The sequence below is a fragment of the Lissotriton vulgaris genome, chromosome 3_1, assembly GCF_964263255.1.
Source record: "Lissotriton vulgaris chromosome 3_1, aLisVul1.2, whole genome shotgun sequence".
Taxonomy (NCBI): domain Eukaryota; kingdom Metazoa; phylum Chordata; class Amphibia; order Caudata; family Salamandridae; genus Lissotriton; species Lissotriton vulgaris.
The window spans coordinates 1,169,117,652-1,169,143,700 of NC_141689.1; the positions used below are offsets into that span (position 1 = coordinate 1,169,117,652).

Here is a 26,049-nt window from a genome sequence, read left to right on the forward strand (position 1 = left end):
AACTTATCTCCTATTAGTCTCTATTTCTCATTGCAAAGAAATTGTTCAGGTACACAAACAGTTCTCCAATTGTCCACTTCATTATAAATGTACATAGAGTTCCTCACTCTGATTTAAACCCCAGGGGCTCATCGTTCGGAAGTTTAGAATTTGTCTAGATTCTCTACATCTCAGTTGTTTCTCCTGATCTCCGCCCCTTTCATGTGGCAAGATGCATTCCAGTGCATATGTTTTCAGGAGTTTCCAATCACTGTTGTGCATCAACTCCATATGTTTCGCGACAGCATTGTTTTTGTCTTTATTTACTGTGGCTCTAATATGCTCCAGGATACGTATTTTGAATTGTTTCTTCGTGCTGCCAATATATTTCAGTGCACACGGGCATTCGATTACATATACCACGTGCGTGGTTGTACAGTCTATCAATTGGTTGATCTTCCACAATTTTTTGTTGGGTAACAGTACTTCTTTTTTGTTAATGGCAATTTGGCAAACCTTGCACCGTTGGCATTTGATGAATCCTTTCGTATTCATCCATTGGATTCCTTTTTTCTTTTTGGTTCTGTCCTGGAAGTGGCTCTGTATCAGTCTATCTCTTAGGTTTTTGGCTCGGCGATATGTAACCAGCGGATGATTGCCCATTATCTTACCCATTGTTTGGTCTAATTGCAGTAATTTCCAGTTCTTTCTCAAAATATTTACAATTTGTTTTGATTCTCTCGTATAGTCCAGTATCAATCTCACTTTTCTTTCATTCGGTGCTTCATTCTGGGTGGTGTTCAATGCTGTTTTTTTCGTTATCAGGGCATCTTTTCGTTCTTTTTTGTTTGCTCTTTGCCATCCCTTTTCGATAATAGCTTTGTGGTATCCTCTGGTTTTGAACCTTTGAGCCATGTTCTTACTTTTTGATTCCCATTCTTTTTCTTCTGAGCATATTCTTCTTACCCACAAAAACTCCCCATACGGTATATTCTCCTTTACAGAAGGTTTATGGAAGCTGTTGAAGTGTAAAATTGAGTTGGTTGCCGTATCTTTTCTATGGAGTGTCGTCTCCACCTTGTTGTTTTGAATATAGATTTCTGTGTCAAGAAAAATTGCTCTGTCTTTACTGATATGATATGTAAAGCGAATGTTTGGAGTAGAGGAATTAAGGATCTGAAAATAGTTCTCAAATTCCAAGGCTGTTCCTTCCCAAATTATCAGAAGGTCGTCTATGTATCTAGTCCATTTGGCTATTTTTTCCACATAAACATCATTATCTGCATGCCAAGCAATCTGTTGTTCCCACCACCCCATTGTGAGACATGCATACGCTGGGCTGAAGGAAAACCCCATGGCGCAGCCATGGATTTGTTGGTAGATTTCATCTCCAAATAGAAATACATTTTGGGTTAGGCACATCTCCACCATGTCTATCAACATCTGATTATGTTGATTGAATTGAATATTCCGTTCTTTCAAAAAGAAAGCACAAGCCTTCAAACCAATGTCGTTGTCAATATTTGTGTACAGAGACACAACATCCATTGTAACCAATAGATAGTTAGTCTGCCATGGTAAGTCCTCTAGGTGTTTCAGGAGGTCTGTTGTGTCACGTAAGTAAGAGCTTAAGCTGGTAATGAACGGCATAAGGAAAAAATCAATATAGTTTGCAATTGGCTCCATTAGGGACCCTTTCGATGACACAATGGGTCTCCCTGGTGGTTTTAGTGGGTTCTTGTGCACTTTCGGTAGAAAGTAAATTGTGGCCATTTTTGGATGTTCCGTGCACAAAAATTTCTTTTCATCTGTGTCAATTAGATTTTGATTGTTCCACATTTGAAGTTTTTGATCCAGTTTTTCTTTAAATATTTTCGTTGGATTTGTTTCTAATTTTCTGTAATATTTTTTGTTGTCCAACTGTAGATGGGCTTCAGCCACATAATCAATAGTGTTAAGGATGACGATGTTTCCGCCTTTATCGGCGGACTTTATAGTTATTGTTTTATCGTCTTTTAAGTTATTCAAGGCAATTCTTTCATCTTTAGATAGGTTGTCTTTATATTTTTGTCCCTTAATTTTGTAGATGTCTTTGACAATAGCCTCTTGAAATAGGTCAATCTTGTTCCCTTGGGGTAGTTGGGGGTAGAATTTTGAGGGTGCTTTCATCCCACTTAGGCCTGCACCTTTTTGATGTACTGTTTGAGATTCTGAAATGTTATCCCCCTCATTGTCTATATCCAAATTTGTGAGTAATGTTAGTGCCGGTAAATCCGCTGAGGTTAAACTTTGTCCTGTAATTGTTTCATCTGATCTTTTCTGGTTTTTGTTTTTTACATATGTTGCCATTTTCTCATTTTCCTCAAAGGTTTTCATTAATTTGATTTTCCTGATATATTTATATATATCAATTCTCGTCTGTGCTATGTCCATTGATTCTGATGGACAAAACGTTATTCCTCTTTTTAGTAAAGATGTTTCATATTCATTAATATTTCTGTGAGATAAATTCAAAACCACTAATTCATCTTGCATTGTGTTGTTCATTTGCCCCTCTTCTGATGCATAGATCTCGTTTCCGTCCCTATAGTTTCTGATCCATTTTTTTCTTTGTCCCCTTCTGGTTGTTTTTTTGGGGTATTCCTGATCTGGGTACCCATCTGCGTCCTCGACCTCTTCCTCTGGTACTTTGGTTTTGATTGAACTCCCATGTCCTTTGTTCTAATACCAGTCTCATATCTCCTAGAAAATCCTTATTGGTTGGATCCAGGTTTTGTACTCCATCTTCACTTGTTCCGGTAGAGGTCAGTGATGTCGCCCTTGATGAGCTTTGTTTGTTGAGACCTTTGCTTTGTTTTTTGAAAATATCAAATTTTCTGGCATATGTAAAAATACATCCATTGGTATAATCTTCCTCATCTCTTTGGAATTTGGATTGTTTGCGGTTTCTTACCACTTCTTCATGTTTGCTCACATATTTTTCCAACTCTTCTTTGAACTTGATTTGTTCTGGGGTAAATTCCAATGCCGCTAATTCTTTTTCTAACTCTGCCAATTCCTCTTTTATTTTAGCAAGTGCAACCTCCAGATGTTTCACTAGGATTTTAATTAATCCCAAAGATGATTCCAATATGAATTCTCCCCATTCATTTAACAGTTCATCCGATACATCTTGTTGACTTGGCATTAAAGAGATCCGTAGTCCTCTCGGGACTCTTTGAACTTCAATATATTTTTTCAATGTAATTAACTCCCACCATTTGTTGATTTCTTTCTTACTTAGTCTTTCCCACATCTTAAGCTTGCTTTTCGTGTCTGTTTTGTCATCCTTATTTTTATTTTTATTTTTGTCTTTATCAGTTTCAATCTTTCTTTGCTCAAAGAAACGTGAGTCCAATAGTTCCGTTCTCTCGGCGTCTCGTTTATCCATTATTGTATCACAAAAAACAATTGTGCTATGGCTGCTTAGGAGAAAAAAGGACCGACGTACTCTTCTCCTTTTTTTCTTTATTCTGATCAGATTTGTTGAACCCCTGTTGCCTTGTTTGTGCAGGAGTGATTGGGAATCCTTTGTGTGAGAAAAACACGTACTTAGAAGTTACTGTATAGTGTATTGTACACAATCAATTGCGTTTTTTTGTGATACAATAATGGATAAACATTACTCACAAATTTGGATATAGACAATGAGGGGGATAACATTTCAGAATCTCAAACGGTACATCAAAAAGGTGCAGGCCTAAGTGGGATGAAAGCACCCTCAAAATTCTACCCCCAACTACCCCAAGGGAACAAGATTGACCTATTTCAAGAGGCTATTGTCAAAGACATCTACAAAATTAAGGGACAAAAATATAAAGACAACCTATCTAAAGATGAAAATATTGCCTTGAATAACTTAAAAGACGATAAAACAATAACTATAAAGTCCGCCAATAAAGGCGGAAACATCGTCATCCTTAACACTATTGATTATGTGGCTGAAGCCCATCTACAGTTGGACAACAAAAAATATTACAGAAAATTAGAAACAAATCCAACGAAAATATTTAAAGAAAAACTGGATCAAAAACTTCAAATGTGGAACAATCAAAATCTAATTGACACAGATGAAAAGAAATTTTTGTGCACGGAACATCCAAAAATGGCCACAATTTACTTTCTACCGAAAGTGCACAAGAACCCACTAAAACCACCAGGGAGACCCATTGTGTCATCGAAAGGGTCCCTAATGGAGCCAATTGCAAACTATATTGATTTTTTCCTTATGCCGTTCGTTACCAGCTTAAGCTCTTACTTACGTGACACAACAGACCTCCTGAAACACCTAGAGGACTTACCATGGCAGACTAACTATCTATTGGTTACAATGGATGTTGTGTCTCTGTACACAAATATTGACAACAACATTGGTTTGAAGGCTTGTGCTTTCTTTTTGAAAGAACGGAATATTCAATTCAATCAACATAATCAGATGTTGATAGACATGGTGGAGATGTGCCTAACCCAAAATGTATTTCTATTTGGAGATGAAATCTACCAACAAATCCATGGCTGCGCCATGGGGTTTTCCTTCAGCCCAGCGTATGCATGTCTCACAATGGGGTGGTGGGAACAACAGATTGCTTGGCATGCAGATAATGATGTTTATGTGGAAAAAATAGCCAAATGGACTAGATACATAGACGACCTTCTGATAATTTGGGAAGGAACAGCCTTAGAATTTGAGAACTATTTTCAGATCCTTAATTCCTCTACTCCAAACATTCGCTTTACATATCATATCAGTAAAGACAGAGCAATTTTTCTTGACACAGAAATCTATATTCAAAACAACAAGGTGGAGACGACACTCCATAGAAAAGATACGGCAACCAACTCAATTTTACACTTCAACAGCTTCCATAAACCTTCTGTAAAGGAGAATATACCGTATGGGGAGTTTTTGAGGGTAAGAAGAATATGCTCAGAAGAAAAAGAATGGGAATCAAAAAGTAAGAACATGGCTCAAAGGTTCAAAACCAGAGGATACCACAAAGCTATTATCGAAAAGGGATGGCAAAGAGCAAACAAAAAAGAACGAAAAGATGCCCTGATAACGAAAAAAACAGCATTGAACACCACCCAGAATGAAGCACCGAATGAAAGAAAAGTGAGATTGATACTGGACTATACGAGAGAATCAAAACAAATTGTAAATATTTTGAGAAAGAACTGGAAATTACTGCAATTAGACCAAACAATGGGTAAGATAATGGGCAATCATCCGCTGGTTACATATCGCCGAGCCAAAAACCTAAGAGATAGACTGATACAGAGCCACTTCCAGGACAGAACCAAAAAGAAAAAAGGAATCCAATGGATGAATACGAAAGGATTCATCAAATGCCAACGGTGCAAGGTTTGCCAAATTGCCATTAACAAAAAAGAAGTAATGTTACCCAACAAAAAATTGTGGAAGATCAACCAATTGATAGACTGTACAACCACGCACGTGGTATATGTAATCGAATGCCCGGGTGCACTGAAATATATTGGCAGCACGAAGAAACAATTCAAAATACGTATCCTGGAGCATATTAGAGCCACAGTAAATAAAGACAAAAACAATGCTGTCGCGAAACATATGGAGTTGATGCACAACAGTGATTGGAAACTCCTGAAAACATATGCACTGGAATGCATCTTGCCACACGAAAGGGGCGGAGATCAGGAGAAACAACTGAGATGTAGAGAATCTAGACAAATTCTAAACTTCCGAACGATGAGCCCCTGGGGTTTAAATCAGAGTGAGGAACTCTATGTACATTTATAATGAAGTGGACAATTGGAGAACTGTTTGTGTACCTGAACAATTTCTTTGCAATGAGAAATAGAGACTAATAGGAGATAAGTTAAAGAGTAAAATATGTGTTTGAGTGGGAATGGGTTGGAACATCATGGAACAGCGCACCCCCTTTTTTGTATTATGACTTATAATGATATAGATAATAACTGGTAGAGAATACGATAAGATATGGACTGAATTTGGGGTAACAAACAGCCTATAACCAAATGAGGTGACATTAAACACAACTGAAGGGGAATCTATATTATGACTGTTGGCCCACTAGAGGGCTTTGATTAGTTTGTAATTCAGCATAAATGCTCACCAGAGAGCTCTATCCCATATCTAAGTTAAAATAACTTTGCCCACTAGAGGGCAGTAATTTTGTGTTTTTTGTGTGTTTAATCGACAAGTTGATCTATAATTTAGATCGTAGGTACTACCCTCCAATGTTTGTATAAATTGAGTTATACACGTGTATCGCCAGTTTATGATTATACATTCAAAATGTTATATATAGTGTGACAACGCATGTGCTTTATAACGACATCGCTGTTCCCAAACAAGACACTCCATTTTATAAAAACTACAATTCCCAGTTAACTTCCTGTCGGGTTACAGGAAGTGAGATCAGCATTATTTGTTTTTGAGGCGTTTTTTTTCAAAACATAAAAGAGAACCGTAACATTGTATCCTTACCGTGATCAAGCAACAGTGGGTTGCGAAACGCGTTGGTGTTGTGCGAAGAATGCTGCATTCTGAAAATAAATCTTGATAATTTGGGAAACGCATCCTTTGTTGAGTGCTGACTTGCGCTATCGGTGGATAGCTTTTGGAGAATATATTTATATATATATATATATATATATATATATATATATATATATATATATATATATATATATATATATATATATATATATATATATATATATATATATATATATATATATATATATATATATATATATATTCACTGAAAAAACCATAGGTTTCACACCAGTTATAGTTAGGAATTAGCATTTAAAAAACCTATTAAATTCACTGAAAAAACCATAGGTTTCACACCAGTTATAGTTAGCTGGAAATTTTACTGATATAAAACCATTGAAATTCCCACGTTATAGTTAGTCGGACTCACTATAACTTGCGCGTGCAATGCACTGCTGATGACATCACATATTACATCACTCATGACATGGTCAGTGACATCACTCATGACATCACTGATGACATCATCCTTGCGACAGAGTGACAGACCTCCTTTCACTATAATGTAACCCTTGAAACACATATTCAAAAATAGAAACTAATATTTTCAAAAAAGTGGATATACCCATACCAGTTACAACAACCAATTCAGTAATACCACCATCTAATACACATCCACTCATGTGTATGTATATGGGTTATTAGATATTTTTATTAGTATCAGTATGAGTGTCTATATGGTTTGGTGGGGGTATTACTTAGCACATAGATGCATGAGTGACTGACTCTTTGTTTGTATGTGTTTTGAAGACAGCATATGTACAGGACTGTATGGGTGGATGAGTGTCTATATGTGTTTGTTAGTGAGTGAATGACTGTCTCACTAGTGTCTTTATCAGTAACTACATATGTTTTAATCTAGTATATATGAATATTGATGTATATAAGTGAGTATATGTGAGAGTAAGAGATTGTAAGAGTTCCTGTTTAAATAAGTATGTGTTTCTATAAGTGATTGTTTAAGAGAATAAATATGTGTAATTTTAAATAGAAGTAAGGTGGAAGTGTGTGTATAACTCTATATTCAAATAAATGGATGTTCAATAGTTTATTTGCACGTGTGAATATGTGTGTGAGTAACTTTTGGATGAATGTCGGTGTGTAACAGGATGTATAGGTGTATCACTTCATATGATGAGTGAGTATATGTATGAGTGACTATATAGAACTGTTGGTGAATGAGTGGATGTGTATATAGATAGTGGAATTACTGAATTGCTTGTTGTAACTGATATAGGTATCTCCATTTTATTAAAAATTTCAGTTTCTATTTTTGAATATGTGTCTCAAGGGTTACATTATAGTGAAAGGAGGTCTGTCACTATGTCACAAGGATGGTGTCATGAGTGATGTCACTGACCATGTCATGAGTGATGTAATATGTGATGTCATCAGCAGTGCATTGCACGCGCAAGTTATAGTGAGTCCGACTAACTATAACGTGGGAATTTCAATGGTTTTATATCAGTAAAATTTCCAGCTAACTATAACTGGTGTGAAACCTATGGTTTTTTCAGTGAATTTAATAGGTTTTTTAAATGCTAATTCCTAACTATAACTGGTGTGAAACCTATGGTTTTTTCAGTGAATTTCATAGGTTTTTTAAATGCTAATTCCTAACTATAACTGGTGTGAAACCTTTGGTTTTTTCAGTGAATTTCATAGGTTTTTTTAATGCTAATTCCTAACTTTTTATACAGACTCATACCTATGTGTTTTTTAGTGAATTGCTAAAGTATGTTTTTGTAAAAATGAACACTATAATGTATATTGAGATAATATTTTTAATTTAAAATATTTTTTTTTATATTTCGCTTTCGGTGCGCGCACCGGTGCGCGTACCGTCAGCGCACTAACAAAAAAAAAGAAAAAAAAATGAAGGAGGGACTGTGTAATAGATAGTAAGACAGATAAAAAGTGTAAAAGGAAGTAACTGAGAAAAGAAAAATGAATAAGGGAGCAAAAGAAAGAAGAAATAGGAAGAAGACTAAAGCAGAGGTTAAGGGAGATTGTAAATGGATGTTGAAAGTAAAAAGAAGGACAGTTAAGTATGGGAATGTCAGGTAGTGACGGAATCAGAGGAAAAGAATAGCAGTGATTGAGGGAAAGTAAATATCAGTGAATATAAGTAAAAAGGGGTGAAAGAGGGTACATGTAAGTGAATAAGGGTAACACATGGGGAGTAATAGAGACAAACAAGAGAGAGAGTAAAAGAAGGACTGTCACAAAGGGACTAAGTGAACCAGTAAAAAAGGTAAGTGAAGGAGTGTGCATAGGCAGAAGTACTGAAAGAAATTGAATGTGGTCGGAAGTAAACATGGAACAAAAGAATAAGTGAGGGAAGCAAAGTAAGGAAATAGGGGTGCGGTAGGGTGACAGAAAAATAGTGAAAATAAAACAAAAGGTGATAACAAAAAAGATTTTGTAAACACACTTACCATATAATCAATGCAAACTTGTATCTATGAAAGATAAAAGAAAAAACACGTTATAATTTCTTAAAAATATATAATAAAATAGAAACAACAGTTCATGAGGTTTAAAAATCTACAAAAGTTTACTAAGAAATGATGCAATAGTGAAGGATACAAAAACAGAAAGAAAGTAATGTAGAAAGAGAAAAAAAAAGGAAAAAGAAATAGAAAGAGAACAAATTCCTAAAGGTAAATAAGATACTAAAAGAATGTAAGATATCAAATCAAAATCAGTAAAGATAAGAAAATAAAAGAAAAATGAGTGAAAAGGAGAGAAGTCTGATTGAGAAACTATAAATAAAAAAGAGGAATAGAAGATGATTGAGAGTGAGTGAAGTAAAGTAACAGAGTGAAGGGATGAAAGGAATGAAGTTAGTATAGAACGATGGATAAAACAGGAGTGAGAGAGTAAGTACACAGAAAGACAAAAGGAAGAACTAAGTGAACTACAGTACAATGGATGCGAAAGAAAAAAAAAGGAGAAAAAGAAAGAGAGGGTTAGGAAACTAAAGCAGTGGTACTGTGAGAATATGAAAAAGATAAAAAGTGGTGGAAGGAACAGAGGAAATGCAGACAGTTCCTATTAGATTAAGAAGTTGTGAATGAAGTGCACTAAAGAAACAGCGATGAAAAAAGAGTGTAAATTAGTAAAGAGAGGTAAATAAGGGTGAAAAAGAAAATGAGTATAAGACAATGTGAACACAATATAAATTACACAATGCAAACTACACAATAACTTCTACAATATGTTACATTATTTATTTTTGCTGTTCTCAGAATATATTGAATTTCACTTAAATTAGTGAGATCAAAGTCTTCATCATATAACAGCGGGAAAAAAAAAACACAATCTAAAAGATTGTGTTTAAAAAAACCCATTCAAACATACATCTCATATAAGTACACTAATCTTTGATTCACTTACTTTTCCGTGAGACCAAATTGCAGATAGTGAAGGTCCTTTTGGTGGAAAAAAGTCTGCTGTGCTCTATAACTTCCATTTCATCGACTTCCTATGAAAAAAGATCTAACAACATCATATGTTACACTTTCCTCACGGCCAATTTGTGTCAGATATATCAGTATTTTTTACTTTGAGATCCACTTAAAGTATCTACATGAGATTGCAGATAGTGAAGGTCCTTTTGGTGAAAAAAAGTCTGCTGTGCTCTATAACTTCGATTTCATCAACTTCTAACAACATCATATCTTACATTTTCCTCACGGCCAATTTGTGTCAGATATATCAGTATTTTTTACTTTGAGATCCACTTAAAGTATCTACATGAGATAAATAATTTCAAATATTAGATTAACTAACTAACTAACTAACTTTTATTAACTATTCCCGTCTTCAAAGGCCAATTCCCTTTACTAAAACTTTGGTTTTAAAAACACTAGATAAGAATTTGTAGAGTCATAAGGCAAACGTTGTTTATAAGTTAAATGAGAATCATTGCAGTAACTCCATCCATTTTCAGATTTTAAGTAGCATGTATAATGTCCTGAGGTGGTCGAAGATCCATCATGATAAATAATAGCTTCAGTTGTAAAGGTCCTTCCAGAAATTGATAACTGAGAAGCCACAAAATTTTTGATAGAAGTTGTCAATTTAGTTCCATCAGGTCTACATCGTTGGAAAACTAAAATAATATACTGCCCATACCTTTGTATAAATAATGTGGACAGCATTGTACAGTTACATTGGGTACACACCATATTATGATCTGCTGCTTTAACTAGATTTTTAAAAGACACTGATTTACAGTCTGGTAAAGTCAAATATATAAATCTTTCAGTGTCTATTGTAGTAGTACTTGATAAACTACAATTGTGGCAGTCATGCTGCCATTGATAAGAAAGACTGAAAAGATTATCTACATCTACACCTTCATCTTCCAAAACACCAAACATATACATTAAAAATTCCTGACAATCCTGCTGAATGTTCTGTGAAAATTTATCTTGACCAGAACACAAATCTAAAATATTTCGAATTTCTGTTACACTTTCTATTTGTGCTGTAACACTGCTACATTTCTGAAACACAGAATTCAATAAACCACACAATCTTTGATCCCGATTTTCAACAATCTGTTCTTGTAAACTTTTAAGAAAAAAAACAACATTAACCACTACATTAGCATAGCAGTTGACACCAGAACTGTTTTCAAACTGAAATCCAACAACATTTTCTCCACAATTCTTTTTCTTCCTGTTTTCAATTACAGTTTTCTCTACTTTTTGTCTTTTTGCAACTACCTCACTACAATTATCCTCATTTCTTCTTTTTCGGCCTACCACACGTTTTTCAAACAGAGGATATTGAGGCAAATGTGGAGCATACTCTCTTCTTAACCTATTGTATTCTTTAACACAATCTAGATCGGCAGAAATCTTTGTCTCATCACACGCAATCAAGTACAATCCTGATAAAGTTCTGACTCGAGATAATGCCACATATGCCATACCCTCTTTAAACACAGATCTTCCAATGTTCACCAATGCACTATCTACACTTAAACCTTGAGATTTATGAATTGTCACTGCATACGCCAAACAAACAGGAAACTGTTTTCGGCGAACATATAAGTCTTTTACAAGTAAAAATCTAGCAGAACAACGACTTATTTGTTGTACTTGTTCAATGCCATCAAATTTTATTTTTAAAAATTCAATTCCATCTCTATTTCTGTAATTCACAAAATCAACAACATAACCCATTGCTCCATTTACCAGACCGCTTTCAACATTTAAATTCCTTCTCAAAATGATACGACAATTTAAACACACATTCAGAGTCTTTTCAAAACCAGCTGTTTTTGAAATACTTTTCTCCAATGAATGCAATTTAGTTTTCAAATTTTCTGACAAAACAATTGTTGCACCCATATGCTCTATTTTATCTATTGCTTCCAGTTTCACAATCTCTTCATTTTCTAAGTCTAACATTTTTTGATTGAAGATGGAACATTCTTGCAGAGTTGGCATCAAACATATCCCAGATTTCTTCTCAGTCATTTTTTTAAAAATATTCTCTGGAAGAATGTTTTCATTTGCATACAAATTTGAAATTAATCGACTATGCAAAGCTTTTTTCCCTTTCTCAGTCATTTTTCCAATTCTTACATCTTGTAGAATATTTTTATAATCTTCATCCTTGGCCTGTCGCATATTTTGAAGCAGTTCAGCATATTTAAAATTTAGCCATATATTAACATTTCCAATGCTTCCAAGGGACTTCCTGGTATCTTCATGCGTGAGCATTTTAAACACTGGTTGTCCTTTTACTGGAGTCAACTGCAATAGATCTCCAAAAACAATAATGTGTTTTCCTCCAAATAACACATCATAGTCTGTTTTAAGAATTTCTTGCATTCTCAAATGCACAAAAGCAAGCATTAGATTTGAGACCATGCTTACTTCATCTATGATAAGAAGTTTCATTTTCTTCAAGACTCTTGAAACTTCAGAACACGCATCTCCAGATAGCTTGTTGTAATGCAATTTATTATCATGTTCAACTGGCAGCATCAATAAACGATGTAGAGTAATCCCTTTAATGTTATGTGCTGCCAGACCAGTTGGAGCAGTTACAACACAAGACAGTGGTGAATCAGTCCTTTTCTGCAGATAACTTGCAACGGCTTTAATTAGAAAACTTTTTCCTGTCCCCGCTTCTCCACTTACATACAGTCGGACAGGGTCAAATAATATACATGAGCACTCTTTTTTCTCATGTCTGAATCCATGTTCAATCTGCTCTGTGACTTCATCATATATCTTTTTCTGCTCAATGTTTAGTTGCGTTACCAAATCTTCTAAGTTAACTCCATCCTCTTGAGCTTGTTCCATAGCTCTTTCCACCTCATCCATGGCAGTGGCAGCTTCATTTTGGATAATTGGTCCTCCTAGTGGATCCTGGCTCAATGAAGTAGAACTCTGACTATCTTGAGGAACTGTTTCTAGCTATCTCTTCAGCAATTGTGGTTTCTTGCTCCATTTCTTCATTCAACATTTGCAGATAATTTAGAAAAATAGGACATTCTATGGTATCCTTAGTTGCATTAAAAGAGTCTTCATAACAGAGAAAATCTCCAAGTAGTTCCTCTTCTGTACGCCATGGCTTAAAGAGTTGCAAAAGAGCTAAATAGTAAAATTCTCTTTTGTCTGGAACTTCACAACTCAATTTTCGATGATTAATCAAATGGCCTTTTTTCTGCTTCACTAGACATCCTTCATAGCCAATGAGTGCATATTTTCCATTATTGATATCTTCTGTGATGTTCCTCTTATAACTGTAGTTTTGAAGAACTTCATACAAACATGTGTTCTCAAGGTGAGTACTTCTATTTGGATAGTATGTATCCAACATATTTGTCTTCAAAATATCTGTACTGTTTGGTTCTTTTTCCGCCAAATATTCAATTTCTTGTACAGATTTCAAAACTCGGTTTCGTGTTGCAGCAAGACCAAGACTCACCCAAATGATTGTTCTTGATTTGGCATAGAGACTTGCTGATGATAACCGATCAGAACATTCATATGCTCCAATTTCTCGATGCGACAACATCTTCAGACTGAAACTGTATAATTTCTTGCTTAGACTCTTTTCATGTGAAATGTCCTCCCACATTTCCTTCAGTTCTGTCTTTTCTTTTTTGGTGATGTAAGATGTCACATATCGAGCCACAGCAATAGAGTTGTCAGCAACGAACTGAATATCCATGTTAGCATTCCACATGGACAAAATCACTGGGTTGTAATCGTTGATGTACTTAGATTCTTCATTTCTTTTCAAATTATATGTGTTTTTGGGAGATTTTCTCGTCACAGTATGTCGTAGAGATGACATCAAATTATTTACTCTTCCTTTAGAAATCACTGGTCGAGGAAATGCAAAACGACATTTCGTGTAGTACTTTCCTTGTTTTTAAATTTTCGACGACAGTACTTTCCACAACGATGAGATTGAAAACGTAAAACTTGTTGCCTTAAATTGTTTTCTTCAGTAGATTTTGGAACAGCACATGTTGAATACTCTTCAATGAAACTCATCACTGTTTCATCTGAATCTGATCCAAATTTGGGTGCATCTTTAATCCACAACAACATATGTATATGAGGAGCACCTCTCGCTTGATATTCCTTCCTCCAAAAGAAATCCAAAACCTCTCCAAGGGGAGGATTTTTTTTGTTGGTAATAAAAGACATCATAGCTTCAAATCTATGATTAAAATATCTGCAAACATTCACTGGATCTAAAGAACACAGTTCTCCTGGTGTTTTCAATTCTATATTTGGTATGTTTTCATTTGCCTCTCGTAGAAATTGAAGTAAATCGTCCCAGGCATACTCAGCACAGCTAAGAGTGAGGAACCATGTAGGAGTTCCTAAGTTTCTTAGCATACATTTCAATTCTCCATGACGACGAAACCAATACTCGTTGGTTCCACGTTGACATGCCATGAGATTGATTAGCTGAGATTCCAAAATACTGTCTTGCAGATTAACTTTCTCCATAAAGTCCCTTGCACATACATTTTGCAAATGAGGTCCACTTTTTAATATATGATTAACTGCATAAGAAAGCCCAGACAAATCACTTTCAAACAGTAGATGAAATAAATATGGAATGCATTGACGAAACCTTGGATCTTCTGCATATAATCTTAGAGTCCGGTATTCAGCTGCAGGAATTTGAACTGGTCGATCATCATATCGTCCACCACAACCTGTTGGAAATAATTGTGGAAAACAACGAGCTTCCAAACTTTCTTCCCATACACTAATGGGACTTCCTTTTGCTGCCTTCATTTGAAACAAGTCAATTGCATTTCCCATTACTTCTTTGGAATGCAAAGGATGAACAGTATAATGTTCATATATTTCTTCAGTTCTAGACACATCAACTTTTTCAATTTGACCAACTGAAGAATCACTATCTTCTTCTGTAGCTGTTTCCTCTACTCCAACACTTACATGTTTGTAGTACTCATTGTTTTTAACTAAATACAACGTTGCCTTCTTGACTTTTTTAACATCCACTAAATCTTGCCAAATTTTCTTACTCTTTGTTGGAACCCCATTAACTAGAATAACTAAAGGATCTTCTTCTACTCTTTCTACACCAATTGTATTAATATTTTTCTTTACATCTAGAGGCAAATAAACAACTCTTCCCTTTAATCCTCTCAGTAAATCTGATGGAGGCAATTTCCCTGTCTTAGGCTCCATGCGAACAATAGCCTGAAAAGGATGGACACATTGAATCAAAATAGATTCATAAGTATTTAGATCCATCAATTCAGAAGGAATATCTATCAACTGAAGATTATTATAAACTGCTCTTGCAGGCATTCTATTTTCATTTAATTTTTTCAAACAATAAGTGCAAATACGCTGATCCAAACTCAAATCAAAAGAATTCTCCACCAACAAATAACTTACAAAATCCTCCCATTCACTATTATTTTCCAATTCACTTTTTGCATATAAATCAACTAACCTAGTCTGAATTTTATAATGAGTCCGTCGACAACACACACAAGTTACATTAGGCCTCTCACTTGATTTCACCTTAAACTTGATAATTTCCTCATCAAACTTTTCAATACTTGAAATTTGTCCATTATCTTCTGCATTACCATCCATTACTATATCTATTTCTACACTGTCCTCTTTGTTCCCAAAATAACAAAACTCAATTTCTTCACAAATAGTCTTCACATCCACTTCAGATCCATGCAAAAGAGCACTATTTAACTGTTTAAGCTTAAGTGCAGGACTTTTTGCATAATACAACTTCCTCACTAATTTCCTTACGTTATTATGATGCACTGCTAACATCCTAAAATGATGAAAAACACTCCGACAAACTTTTCTAGAAAGACATGCTAGTGAATGCCCTTGCAAACCTGTGCTTTCTCTCACTCTGCAAGGATCTAACTCTTGCAGGATCTTCATTTTTTGTTTGAGACTTTTTTTACTATATGTACGTAAGAAATTTCGAAGCAAATCAATTGATTCCTGTCGCACACTACAAATACTACTGCATTTCCATGTGTACACTGGACCCTTAGTACGTCTCCCTAAAACTTCATCAGCTAAGACCTCTTCTGCATCTCTAGATACAAGTTTCTCTTTTTCCATCACACAACTATCTTTCACCTCATATGCACGACCACTGGTGTCAACTGCATGCACCAAATCATTTTCCTGAAAGTAACTCTCCTCATTAAAAAAAGGCTCAGAACTTGAACTATGCATCCATTCACCAGAAAATACTTCACAAAAATTACTCCGATTAATAATTCTTTTCCATCTACTGTTCGATTTGAAAACATCCATTGCCTTATTAAGTATCCTAATTCTATTGATTATTAAAATAAATAATTTTTTCTTAACTTCAAAAGCCTGATCAACAATCTTTTCTACACTTTTCTTTTTCTTGTAAAAAGCAGCTTTTAGTTTACTTTTCTTTTCATTTTTTAGCAAATTTAAAACTACCCTATTGCGAAACATTCGCCTACGAATGTCCCTAAAAACATTTACCCTTCTATTGCTAACCATTCTCTTCTCTCCTGGTCCAATGGAAACATTTTTTGTGGGCTTCTCTTTCCTTTTTAGATTTGTTGACTTTTTCTGTATATTCACATTAGCAATTTCATTTTTTTTCCTACGACATATGTTGCGAAGAAAAGACTTAATTGGCTTACCAGAAGCTTTTCTGGTGTTTTTTGAAGTAGTTGTTGAAGAGGATTCCATAAACTCTGTTGTTGATGTTCTCCTTTTCCGTATGGTATTTTTGATATTTCTTTGCCTTGAAGGCATTTTTGCTTCCTTTTCAGAAGTTGATTTGAATCTGTTGTTCTGTTAAAAAAACACATGAAAGACCACTATTAGCAAACAACAAAGTAATGTTAAAAAGCAAACAATATAAACAATAAATTGCAACATATTTAAGTTTATACAATAGCAACACATGGCTTTATTTTTAAAGGCCTTGCGCCACCAGTGCGTCACTTATTACCCATGTTTAAAGTCAAGCATCAGCTGCACATGGCATTCATAAATAAGGGCCAAATGCAAATACCAATCAATTGCACCCAAAAATCGATTTTTCAATAACATGTAAGAAACACTGCGCAAAACCTAAGTACAACCACTCAATATCATCAAACAAAGTCAGGGTCTGATTTATAAAGGCCTTGCGCCACCAGTGCGTCACTTATTACCCATGTTTAAAGTTTTGCATCGGCTGCACATGGCAATCATAAATAAGGGCCAAATACATATACCAATCAATTGCACCCAAAAATCGATTTTTGAATAACATGTAAGAAACACTGTGCAGAACCTATGTACAACCAATCAATATCATCAAACAAAGTCAGGGCCTTATTTATGAAAGCCTTGCGCCACCAGTGTGTCACTTATTACCCATGTTTAAAGTCATGCATCAGTTGCACATGGCAATCATAAATAAGGGCCAAATACATATACCAATCAATTGCACCCAAAAATCGATTTTTCAATAACATGTAAGAAACACGGCGCAGAACCTATGTACAACCAATCAATATCATCAAACAAAGTCAGGGCCTTATTTATGAAAGCCTTGCGCCACCAGTGCGTCACTTATTACCCATGTTTAAAGTCATGCATCAGCTGCACATGGCAATCATAAATAAGGGCCAAATACATATACCAATCAATTGCACCCAAAAATCGATTTTTCAATAACATGTAAGAAACACGGCGCAGAACCTAAGTACAACCACTCAATATCATCAAACAAAGTCAGGGCCTTATTTATGAAAGCCTTGCGCCACCAGTGGGTCACTTATTACCCATGTTTAAAATCATGCATCAGTTGCACATGGCAATCATAAATAAGGGCCAAATACATATACCAATCAATTGCACCCAAAAATCGATTTTTCAATAACATGTAAGAAACACGGCGCTGAACCTAAGTACAACCACTCAATATCATCAAACAAAGTCAGGGCCTTATTTATGAAAGCCTTGCGCCACCAGTGCGTCACTTATTACCCATGTTTAAAGTCATGCATCAGTTGCACATGGCAATCATAAATTAGGGCAAAATACATATACCAATCAATTGCACCCAAAAATCGATTTTTCAATAACATGTAAGAAACACGGCGCAGAACCTAAGTACAACCAATCAATATCATCAAACAAAGTCAGGGCCTTATTTATGAAAGCCTTGCGCCACCAGTGCGTCACTTATTACCCATGTTTAAAATCATGCATCAGTTTCACATGGCAATCATAAATAAGGGCCAAATACATATACCAATCAATTGCACCCAAAAATCGATTTTTGAATAACATGTAAGGAACACTGCACAGAACCTAAGTACAACCACTCAATATCATCAAACAAAGTCAGGCCTTATTTATGAAAGCCTTGCGCCACCAGTGCGTCACTTATTACCCATGTTTAAAGTCATGCATCAGCTGCACATGGCAATCATAAATAAGGGCCAAATACATATACCAATCAATTGCACCCAAAAATCGATTTTTGAATAACATGTAAGAAACACTGTGCAGAACCTATGTACAACCAATCAATATCATCAAACAAAGTCAGAGCCTTATTTATGAAAGCCTTGCGCCACCAGTGCGTCACTTATTACCCATGTTTAAAGTCATGCATCAGCTGCACATGGCAATCATAAATAAGGGCCAAATACATATACCAATCAATTGCACCCAAAAATCGATTTTTGAATAACATGTAAGGAACACTGCACAGAACCTAAGTACAACCACTCAATATCATCAAACAAAGTCAGGCCTTATTTATGAAAGCCTTGCGCCACCAGTGCGTCACTTATTACCCATGTTTAAAGTCATGCATCAGTTGCACATGGCAATCATAAATAAGGGCCAAATACATATACCAATCAATTGCACCCAAAAATCGATTTTTGAATAACATGTAAGGAACACTGCACAGAACCTAAGTACAACCACTCAATATCATCAAACAAAGTCAGGCCTTATTTATGAAAGCCTTGCGCCACCAGTGCGTCACGTATTACCCATGTTTAAAGTCATGCATCAGCTGCACATGGCAATCATAAATTAGGGCAAAATACATATACCAATCAATTGCACCCAAAAATCGATTTTTGAATAACATGTAAGGAACACTGCACAGAACCTAAGTACAACCACTCAATATCATCAAACAAAGTCAGGCCTTATTTATGAAAGCCTTGCGCCACCAGTGCGTCACTTATTACCCATGTTTAAAGTCATGCATCAGTTGCACATGGCAATCATAAATAAGGGCCAAATACATATACCAATCAATTGCACCCAAAAATCGATTTTTGAATAACATGTAAGAAACACTGCGCAAAACCTAAGTACAACCACTCAATATCATCAAACAAAGTCAGGGCCTTATTTATGAAAGCCTTGCGCCACCAGTGCGTCACTTATTACCCATGTTTAAAATCATGCATCAGTTTCACATGGCAATCATAAATAAGGGCCAAATACATATACCAATCAATTGCACCCAAAAATCGATTTTTGAATAACATGTAAGGAACACTGCACAGAACCTAAGTACAACCACTCAATATCATCAAACAAAGTCAGGCCTTATTTATGAAAGCCTTGCGCCACCAGTGCGTCACTTATTACCCATGTTTAAAGTCATGCATCAGTTGCACATGGCAATCATAAATAAGGGCCAAATACATATACCAATCAATTGCACCCAAAAATCGATTTTTGAATAACATGTAAGGAACACTGCACAGAACCTATGTACAACCAATCAATATCATCAAACAAAGTCAGAGCCTTATTTATGAAAGCCTTGCGCCACCAGTGCGTCACTTATTACCCATGTTTAAAGTCATGCATCAGCTGCACATGGCAATCATAAATAAGGGCCAAATACATATACCAATCAATTGCACCCAAAAATCGATTTTTGAATAACATGTAAGGAACACTGCACAGAACCTAAGTACAACCACTCAATATCATCAAACAAAGTCAGGCCTTATTTATGAAAGCCTTGCGCCACCAGTGCGTCACTTATTACCCATGTTTAAAGTCATGCATCAGTTGCACATGGCAATCATAAATTAGGGCAAAATACATATACTAATCAATTGCACCCAAAAATCGATTTTTCAATAACATGTAAGAAACACGGCGCAGAACCTAAGTACAACCAATCAATATCATCAAACAAAGTCAGGGCCTTATTTATGAAAGCCTTGCGCCACCAGTGCGTCACTTATTACCCATGTTTAAAATCATGCATCAGTTTCACATGGCAATCATAAATAAGGGCCAAATACATATACCAATCAATTGCACCCAAAAATCGATTTTTGAATAACATGTAAGGAACACTGCACAGAACCTAAGTACAACCACTCAATATCATCAAACAAAGTCAGGGCCTTATTTATGAAAGCCTTGCGCCACCAGTGCGTCACTTATTACCCATGTTTAAAGTCATGCATCAGCTGCACATGGCATTCATAAATAAGGGCCAAATACATATACCAATCAATTGCACCCAAAAATCGATTTTTCAATAACATGTAAGAAACACTGCACAGAACCTAACTACAACCACTCAATATCATCAAACAAAGTCAGGGCCTCATTTATAAAAGCCTGGCGCCACCAGTGCATCACTTATTACCCATGTTTAAAGTCATGCATCAACTGCACATGGCAATCATAAAAAAGGCCAAATAAAAATACCATTCATTTGCACCCAAAATCGATTTTTAAATAACATGTAAAAAACACTGCGCAGGACTTATATACTAACATACAATTTCACTTCTAAAACATAACTATCTGCTTCCAAATATTCTCCATAGAGAAAATAAATCTCTATCTAAATTAAATGAATCATTACTTACCTTTAGAAATGCTTTTGGAGATTGAAAACAGTGTCAGACACACACACCAATTTTTCTTTAGCAGAGGAGAAGGTGTGCTCTCAATACACTGAAACCAAGACTGGCATAGAAAATCTCTATCTTTGTACACATATGCCTTAATTCAACCAATGAAAACTCTTCCCTCACTATTTTCAAACCAACACCCATCCCCCTCTCAAACCTTTCTATCTGTTACCATAGCAACTCCCTCCTAACTGAACTGTAAGGTTCAAAAGTTTATCTTACAATGTTGCAAATTAACTCAGCAAGGATGTTTGACCTGTCAATACAGCAGCCTATACAGGGTATTTTTGCTTTTGGTGACTTTTTTTAAACCATTCAAATTGCTTCTTTCACACAACATAACCATACACCCTAACTTTCAGTTTTCAACTATCTGAATCCACCAATCATTGCTAGTGATTCAAGAGCACAGAAACTCCACAATTATTTTTTTGTGAACTCCTACTGTTCCAACTGCCATTTCATTCCCACACTTCATCTGACTGGACCAGAACCTTCTCACATCATGTACTCTGTTTGGGTTATTGGACATAGCTACATCCACTGGGCTCAAAGGTATGCAGCTAGCAGAAATTTTCATAACCTTGATTTATCAAATGTGGAAATCAAGTGGATTGGCCACAGAGGATTAAAATGTCACCAATTGATACCATTGGTGAAAACCTTTTTGCATCTGCCAGAACCTGACCTTATAATTGTGCACTGTGGTGGAAACGATCTAGGCACATTAACTGGGGTAGGTCTGGAAATGCTATTAAAGGACACCTTTCATCAATTGATGATACTTTTTCCCCACACTGCCTTGGTATATTCCAATATATGCCAAAGACAGAAATGGAACTGGTCCAACCAATTTGGTCCACAATTTGAGAAAGCACGGAAACATGTAAATAAATCTGTTTCTGCTTACATGAGAGACTATGGAATGGGTTCATTATACAATAATAACTTGCGTTACAACATGCAAGACATCTACAGAGGAGATGGAGTGCACTTCTCAGATGAGGGGAATAGAATATTCCTCCTGAATTTAAGAATGTGTATTGGAACCTACTTGTAGGTACCTAAATCAACCACAGAACCCAAAAGCTCTTTTCAGAGCTACCCTAACTCTGATCATTCAAAGCGTTTATTTTTTTCTAACTTTTTTCACTATTTTTCACCAAAGTACGCTTTCGGGTACGCTTAAAGGTGCGCGCACCAGGCGCTACCCCCGCGAAAAATTAAAGAATTTTTTTTTTTTTTTTTACGTTTATGAGCCTCCTAAGCCCCCCTCAGAAAACCTAGAGGGTCAAGAAGTCTCTACAGTTCCCCCTTCTATCCATTCCGAACATTGTTTACCCTCCATCTTGTGTCTCGATTGTTCCGAAACACAAAATGGAGGACTCCCGTAACGCTGCCAGTGCGCGTAAAGGAGCGCGCACCCCTAAGCGCTCGTTAAAAAAAGGTGGGAAAGTAATTTACGGAAAACCCAATGGAGACACTTTCATCAAATATAGAATACGCCCTACTACATAGCAGTCCCTACCATTTGCCCAAATTTGGTGAAATTCCATTGAGACATTTAGGCTACAGGCCTGTCTAAATATCCTGAGGTAAATTACATGACAAAAACACACTTGTAATGTTAGAATTTACAACCAATTAAAAAGTATCTCTCATTTTCTACGATTATTTCCTGACGTTTGATTGGTTAAGTACAACAATATATATAAAAGAAGAGAGGGAAACACAGCCATTTTGACTACTGCTTCCTGAAGTACACTTGAAAACAAATTTCACTGACAACTTCAACTAATTTCTCTAAGGTAACTTCTAATTATGGAAGTATATTGTACACGTTAAGTTTATTTCTTAAAAAATATTCTGTTAGTGATATGCTATCCCTCTTTAATAGTTAGAGATAGAGATAGACTTCTCTGTAATAGTTATGGATTGAGTTAGGCTTCTCTGGTATACTAGCTCTACTAATATAGTTAATTTATATGCAATTTTCAGAAAGAAAATGGAAGGAGAAAATAAGGCAAATGATACTTCTATCAAAGTAAAGGTGGAAAAACCAGAAGATGAAAAAAAAGAAGTTGATTTCATGGATGACTCTTTGGATGAACAGTTTATAGAATGTTTGGAAGAAATTGAATCATGTACATATAATTATGAGGAAATTCCGGACAATATTATGTTAGAAATTTTATTAAATTATGAAAAAGAATCAGAGGAATAAATTTATCTTTAATAATTTCAATTGTTTCAGACAATATTCTTTTTTATATGTAATTCATGAAGTATTACCAAAAATGTTTAAAATATAAAGTGAGACTTATAGTATACTGTTCAACTATTTTTCTGTTACATAGTAAGTTTACTCATAGTTACTACCTTTCTCCCACTATATTATCTCATATGAATATTTTACACCTCATTTTCATAAGTGAACAGGATAGACTACTCATGATCCCCTAGAAATTCTCAGGGAGTGCTTAAAAGATCTGTTTCTCCTTTCCAGACAGACTATATTATGAATTCCATATACCACAAAAAATACAATAACAACATGCAAGATGTCTACAAAGAAGATGGTGAACATTAAATTTAAGTCTCTTCATTAGTACCTACATGTAGGTACTTACATAAAATAAAAAAATAAAAAAAAAAACAATTCATAAACATACAATTTTTGAAGTGATTATTTTTCCATAGTACCCTCCTCGATACGCTCCCCGGTGCGCGCACCAGGCGCTTCCCCCGCGAAAATCGAAAAAAAAAAAAAAAAATTTGAGGCCCCGCGGGGCCCTTTAATGGCCCCCATATCAAACCTAGGGGGTCAGGGGGGGTCTACCCTGCCCCCTTATGGTCAATTCCACCCTTTGTTTTTGCCACCTCTTATGACTAGATTTTACCGATAGACAAGATGGCGGCCGCTCCGGACTGTTTAGAATGTTTACAGACAACTGAGAGCCAATCAGCTTTCTGCGCGCAAGTCGCGTGTCGCGCCGGGAGCGCTCACCGGTGCGCGCACCGGAGAGCGCCTATAGATATATATATTTTTTTGAACGTTAATTTCTCAAAATCCACTGAAGCACATATCTTGAGACATAGCAAAGGCACATCGGGCTACCAGTCCCTACAATTTTGCCAAGTTTGGTGGAAATCCATTCAGCCGTTCGAGCTAAAAGTGAAATCGACCGCCCTATGGAAATTAACATGGGGAAAACGCGTTTTGGGACCCCCCTTTTATCTCGGCCCCCGCTTGACGAATCCCCCCCAAACTTTCAGGGAAGGACCGGACCGCCATGAGACCATTTTCCTGAAAATTTCAGGCAGATTCGTCAACCGGCGCCAAAGTTATTCAAAATAGAATGTTGAGATTTAACATTGAAAATTATCCTAACTATAACTACCTACTGGCGACCGCCAGTAGGTAATATATATCTCCAACTTTGCCCCGATCTTCAAAGACGCCACTCCACATGTATTGATTCACAGAATCTTTATTCCAAACTGACACCAGTGCTTCCAATCATTTTTCAGTCCCAACGCGTTTCAGAGCGCCAGCTCTTTCTTCATGGGGGAATTTTGACCAACACGGAAGCATTGCACTTTTATTTCCGTTTTTCCAACAAGCACTCCCAGGTGAGTAGCATGTTGGGATTTGTAGTACGTTTTATCCCCTCCAGTGGGGTCCGTGATATTTGGCCAAACAGTTTTACATCCAATTATTAAAACAATGTTTGTGACCCTCCAGTGGGCCTCAGAATTACATTATATATATTACCTACTGGTGATAGCCAGTAGGTATATATAGTTAGGACCTAGTTACCATAGGAAATTCTGAACATTCTATTGGGAATAACTTTGGCGCCGATTGAGGGATCTGCCTGTAATTGTCCTTAAATTTGCCTCGCTGCGCTCCGCTCCTTCCCTGAAAGTTTCTGGGGGATTCGTCAAGCGGGGACCGAGAAAAAAGGGGGCCCCAAAATGTGTTTTCCCCATGTTAATTTCCATAGGGACATTCTGACAAGGCTACAGCTCGAACGGCTGAACGTAATTACACCAGAGTTGGCAAAATGGTAGGGATTGGTATGCAGCAGTGCCTTTTGTATGTTTGGTGAAAATCCCTCCAGTAGTTCTTGAGTAAATTGAATTTGACATTTTTCAAATGGCATTTTCCATGGGACCTTTAGACACGGCTACTGCCCGAACGGCTGAACGGAATAACACCAAACTTGGCAAAATGGTAGGGACAGGTATGCTGTAGTTCCTTTTCTATATTTTGTGAAAATCCCTCCAGTAGTTGTTGAGAAATTGAATTTGAGCAAATTATATACCTCACAACCTGTTTTGCACTTTAAATGGCATTGGTTTACATTGTACCTTAGGTGATCAAGCCTGCTGGTCAGGCGAAACGCGTCCAGGGTTTTGACAAATAAAACTTTAATTTGTCCGGTACACGGTCTCGTCAGCGTGTGGTTTTTCTACGCGTTGTGGCTTTATGGGAAAAGACCCGGCAGCGGAGGTCTTTTGAACAGACGAGACACCCGTTGGTTTGGCGGCGGTGACTACTTCCGAGGCAAGGAGTGGAGAAATATATATATATATATATATATATATGCGCTCAACATTCTATTGGGAATAACTTTGGCGCCGATTGAGGAACCTGTGTGTAATTTTCCAGAATGTTGCCCAGCTCTGCTCCGCTCCTTCCCTGAAAGTTTCGGGGGATTCCTCAAGCGGGGGCCGAAAGGGGGGTCCCAAAACCTGTTTTCCCCATGTTAATTTCCCTAGGGACCATTAGACACGGCTACAGCCCGAACGGCTGAATGGAATTTCACCAAACTTGGCAAAATGGTAGGGCCTGGTATGCAGATGTGCCTTTGCTATGTTTGGTGAAAATCCCTCCAGTAGTTCTTGAGAAAATTGAATTTCAAATTTTTCAAATGGCATTTTCTATGGGACCTTCAGACATGGCTGCAGCCCGAACGGCTGAACGGAATTACACCAAACTTGGCAA

At 36.3% G+C, this 26,049-nt stretch overlaps 1 protein-coding gene across 1 annotated transcript; it reads right to left on the reverse strand.

The window, feature by feature from the left end:
• Positions 1-3,877: 3,877 nt before the first annotated feature.
• Positions 3,878-21,098, reverse strand: LOC147727624 (uncharacterized). Its single transcript, XM_086963659.1, has 3 exons — positions 20,994-21,098; positions 14,302-16,923; positions 3,878-3,970 (listed from the first exon to the last, which is right to left on the reverse strand). The coding sequence occupies exons 2-3, from the start codon at positions 16,882-16,884 to the stop codon at positions 3,878-3,880; spliced, it is 2,676 nt and encodes an 891-aa protein (XP_086819785.1). The 5' UTR covers positions 16,885-16,923; positions 20,994-21,098.
• Between the last annotated feature and the right edge of the window lie 4,951 nt (positions 21,099-26,049).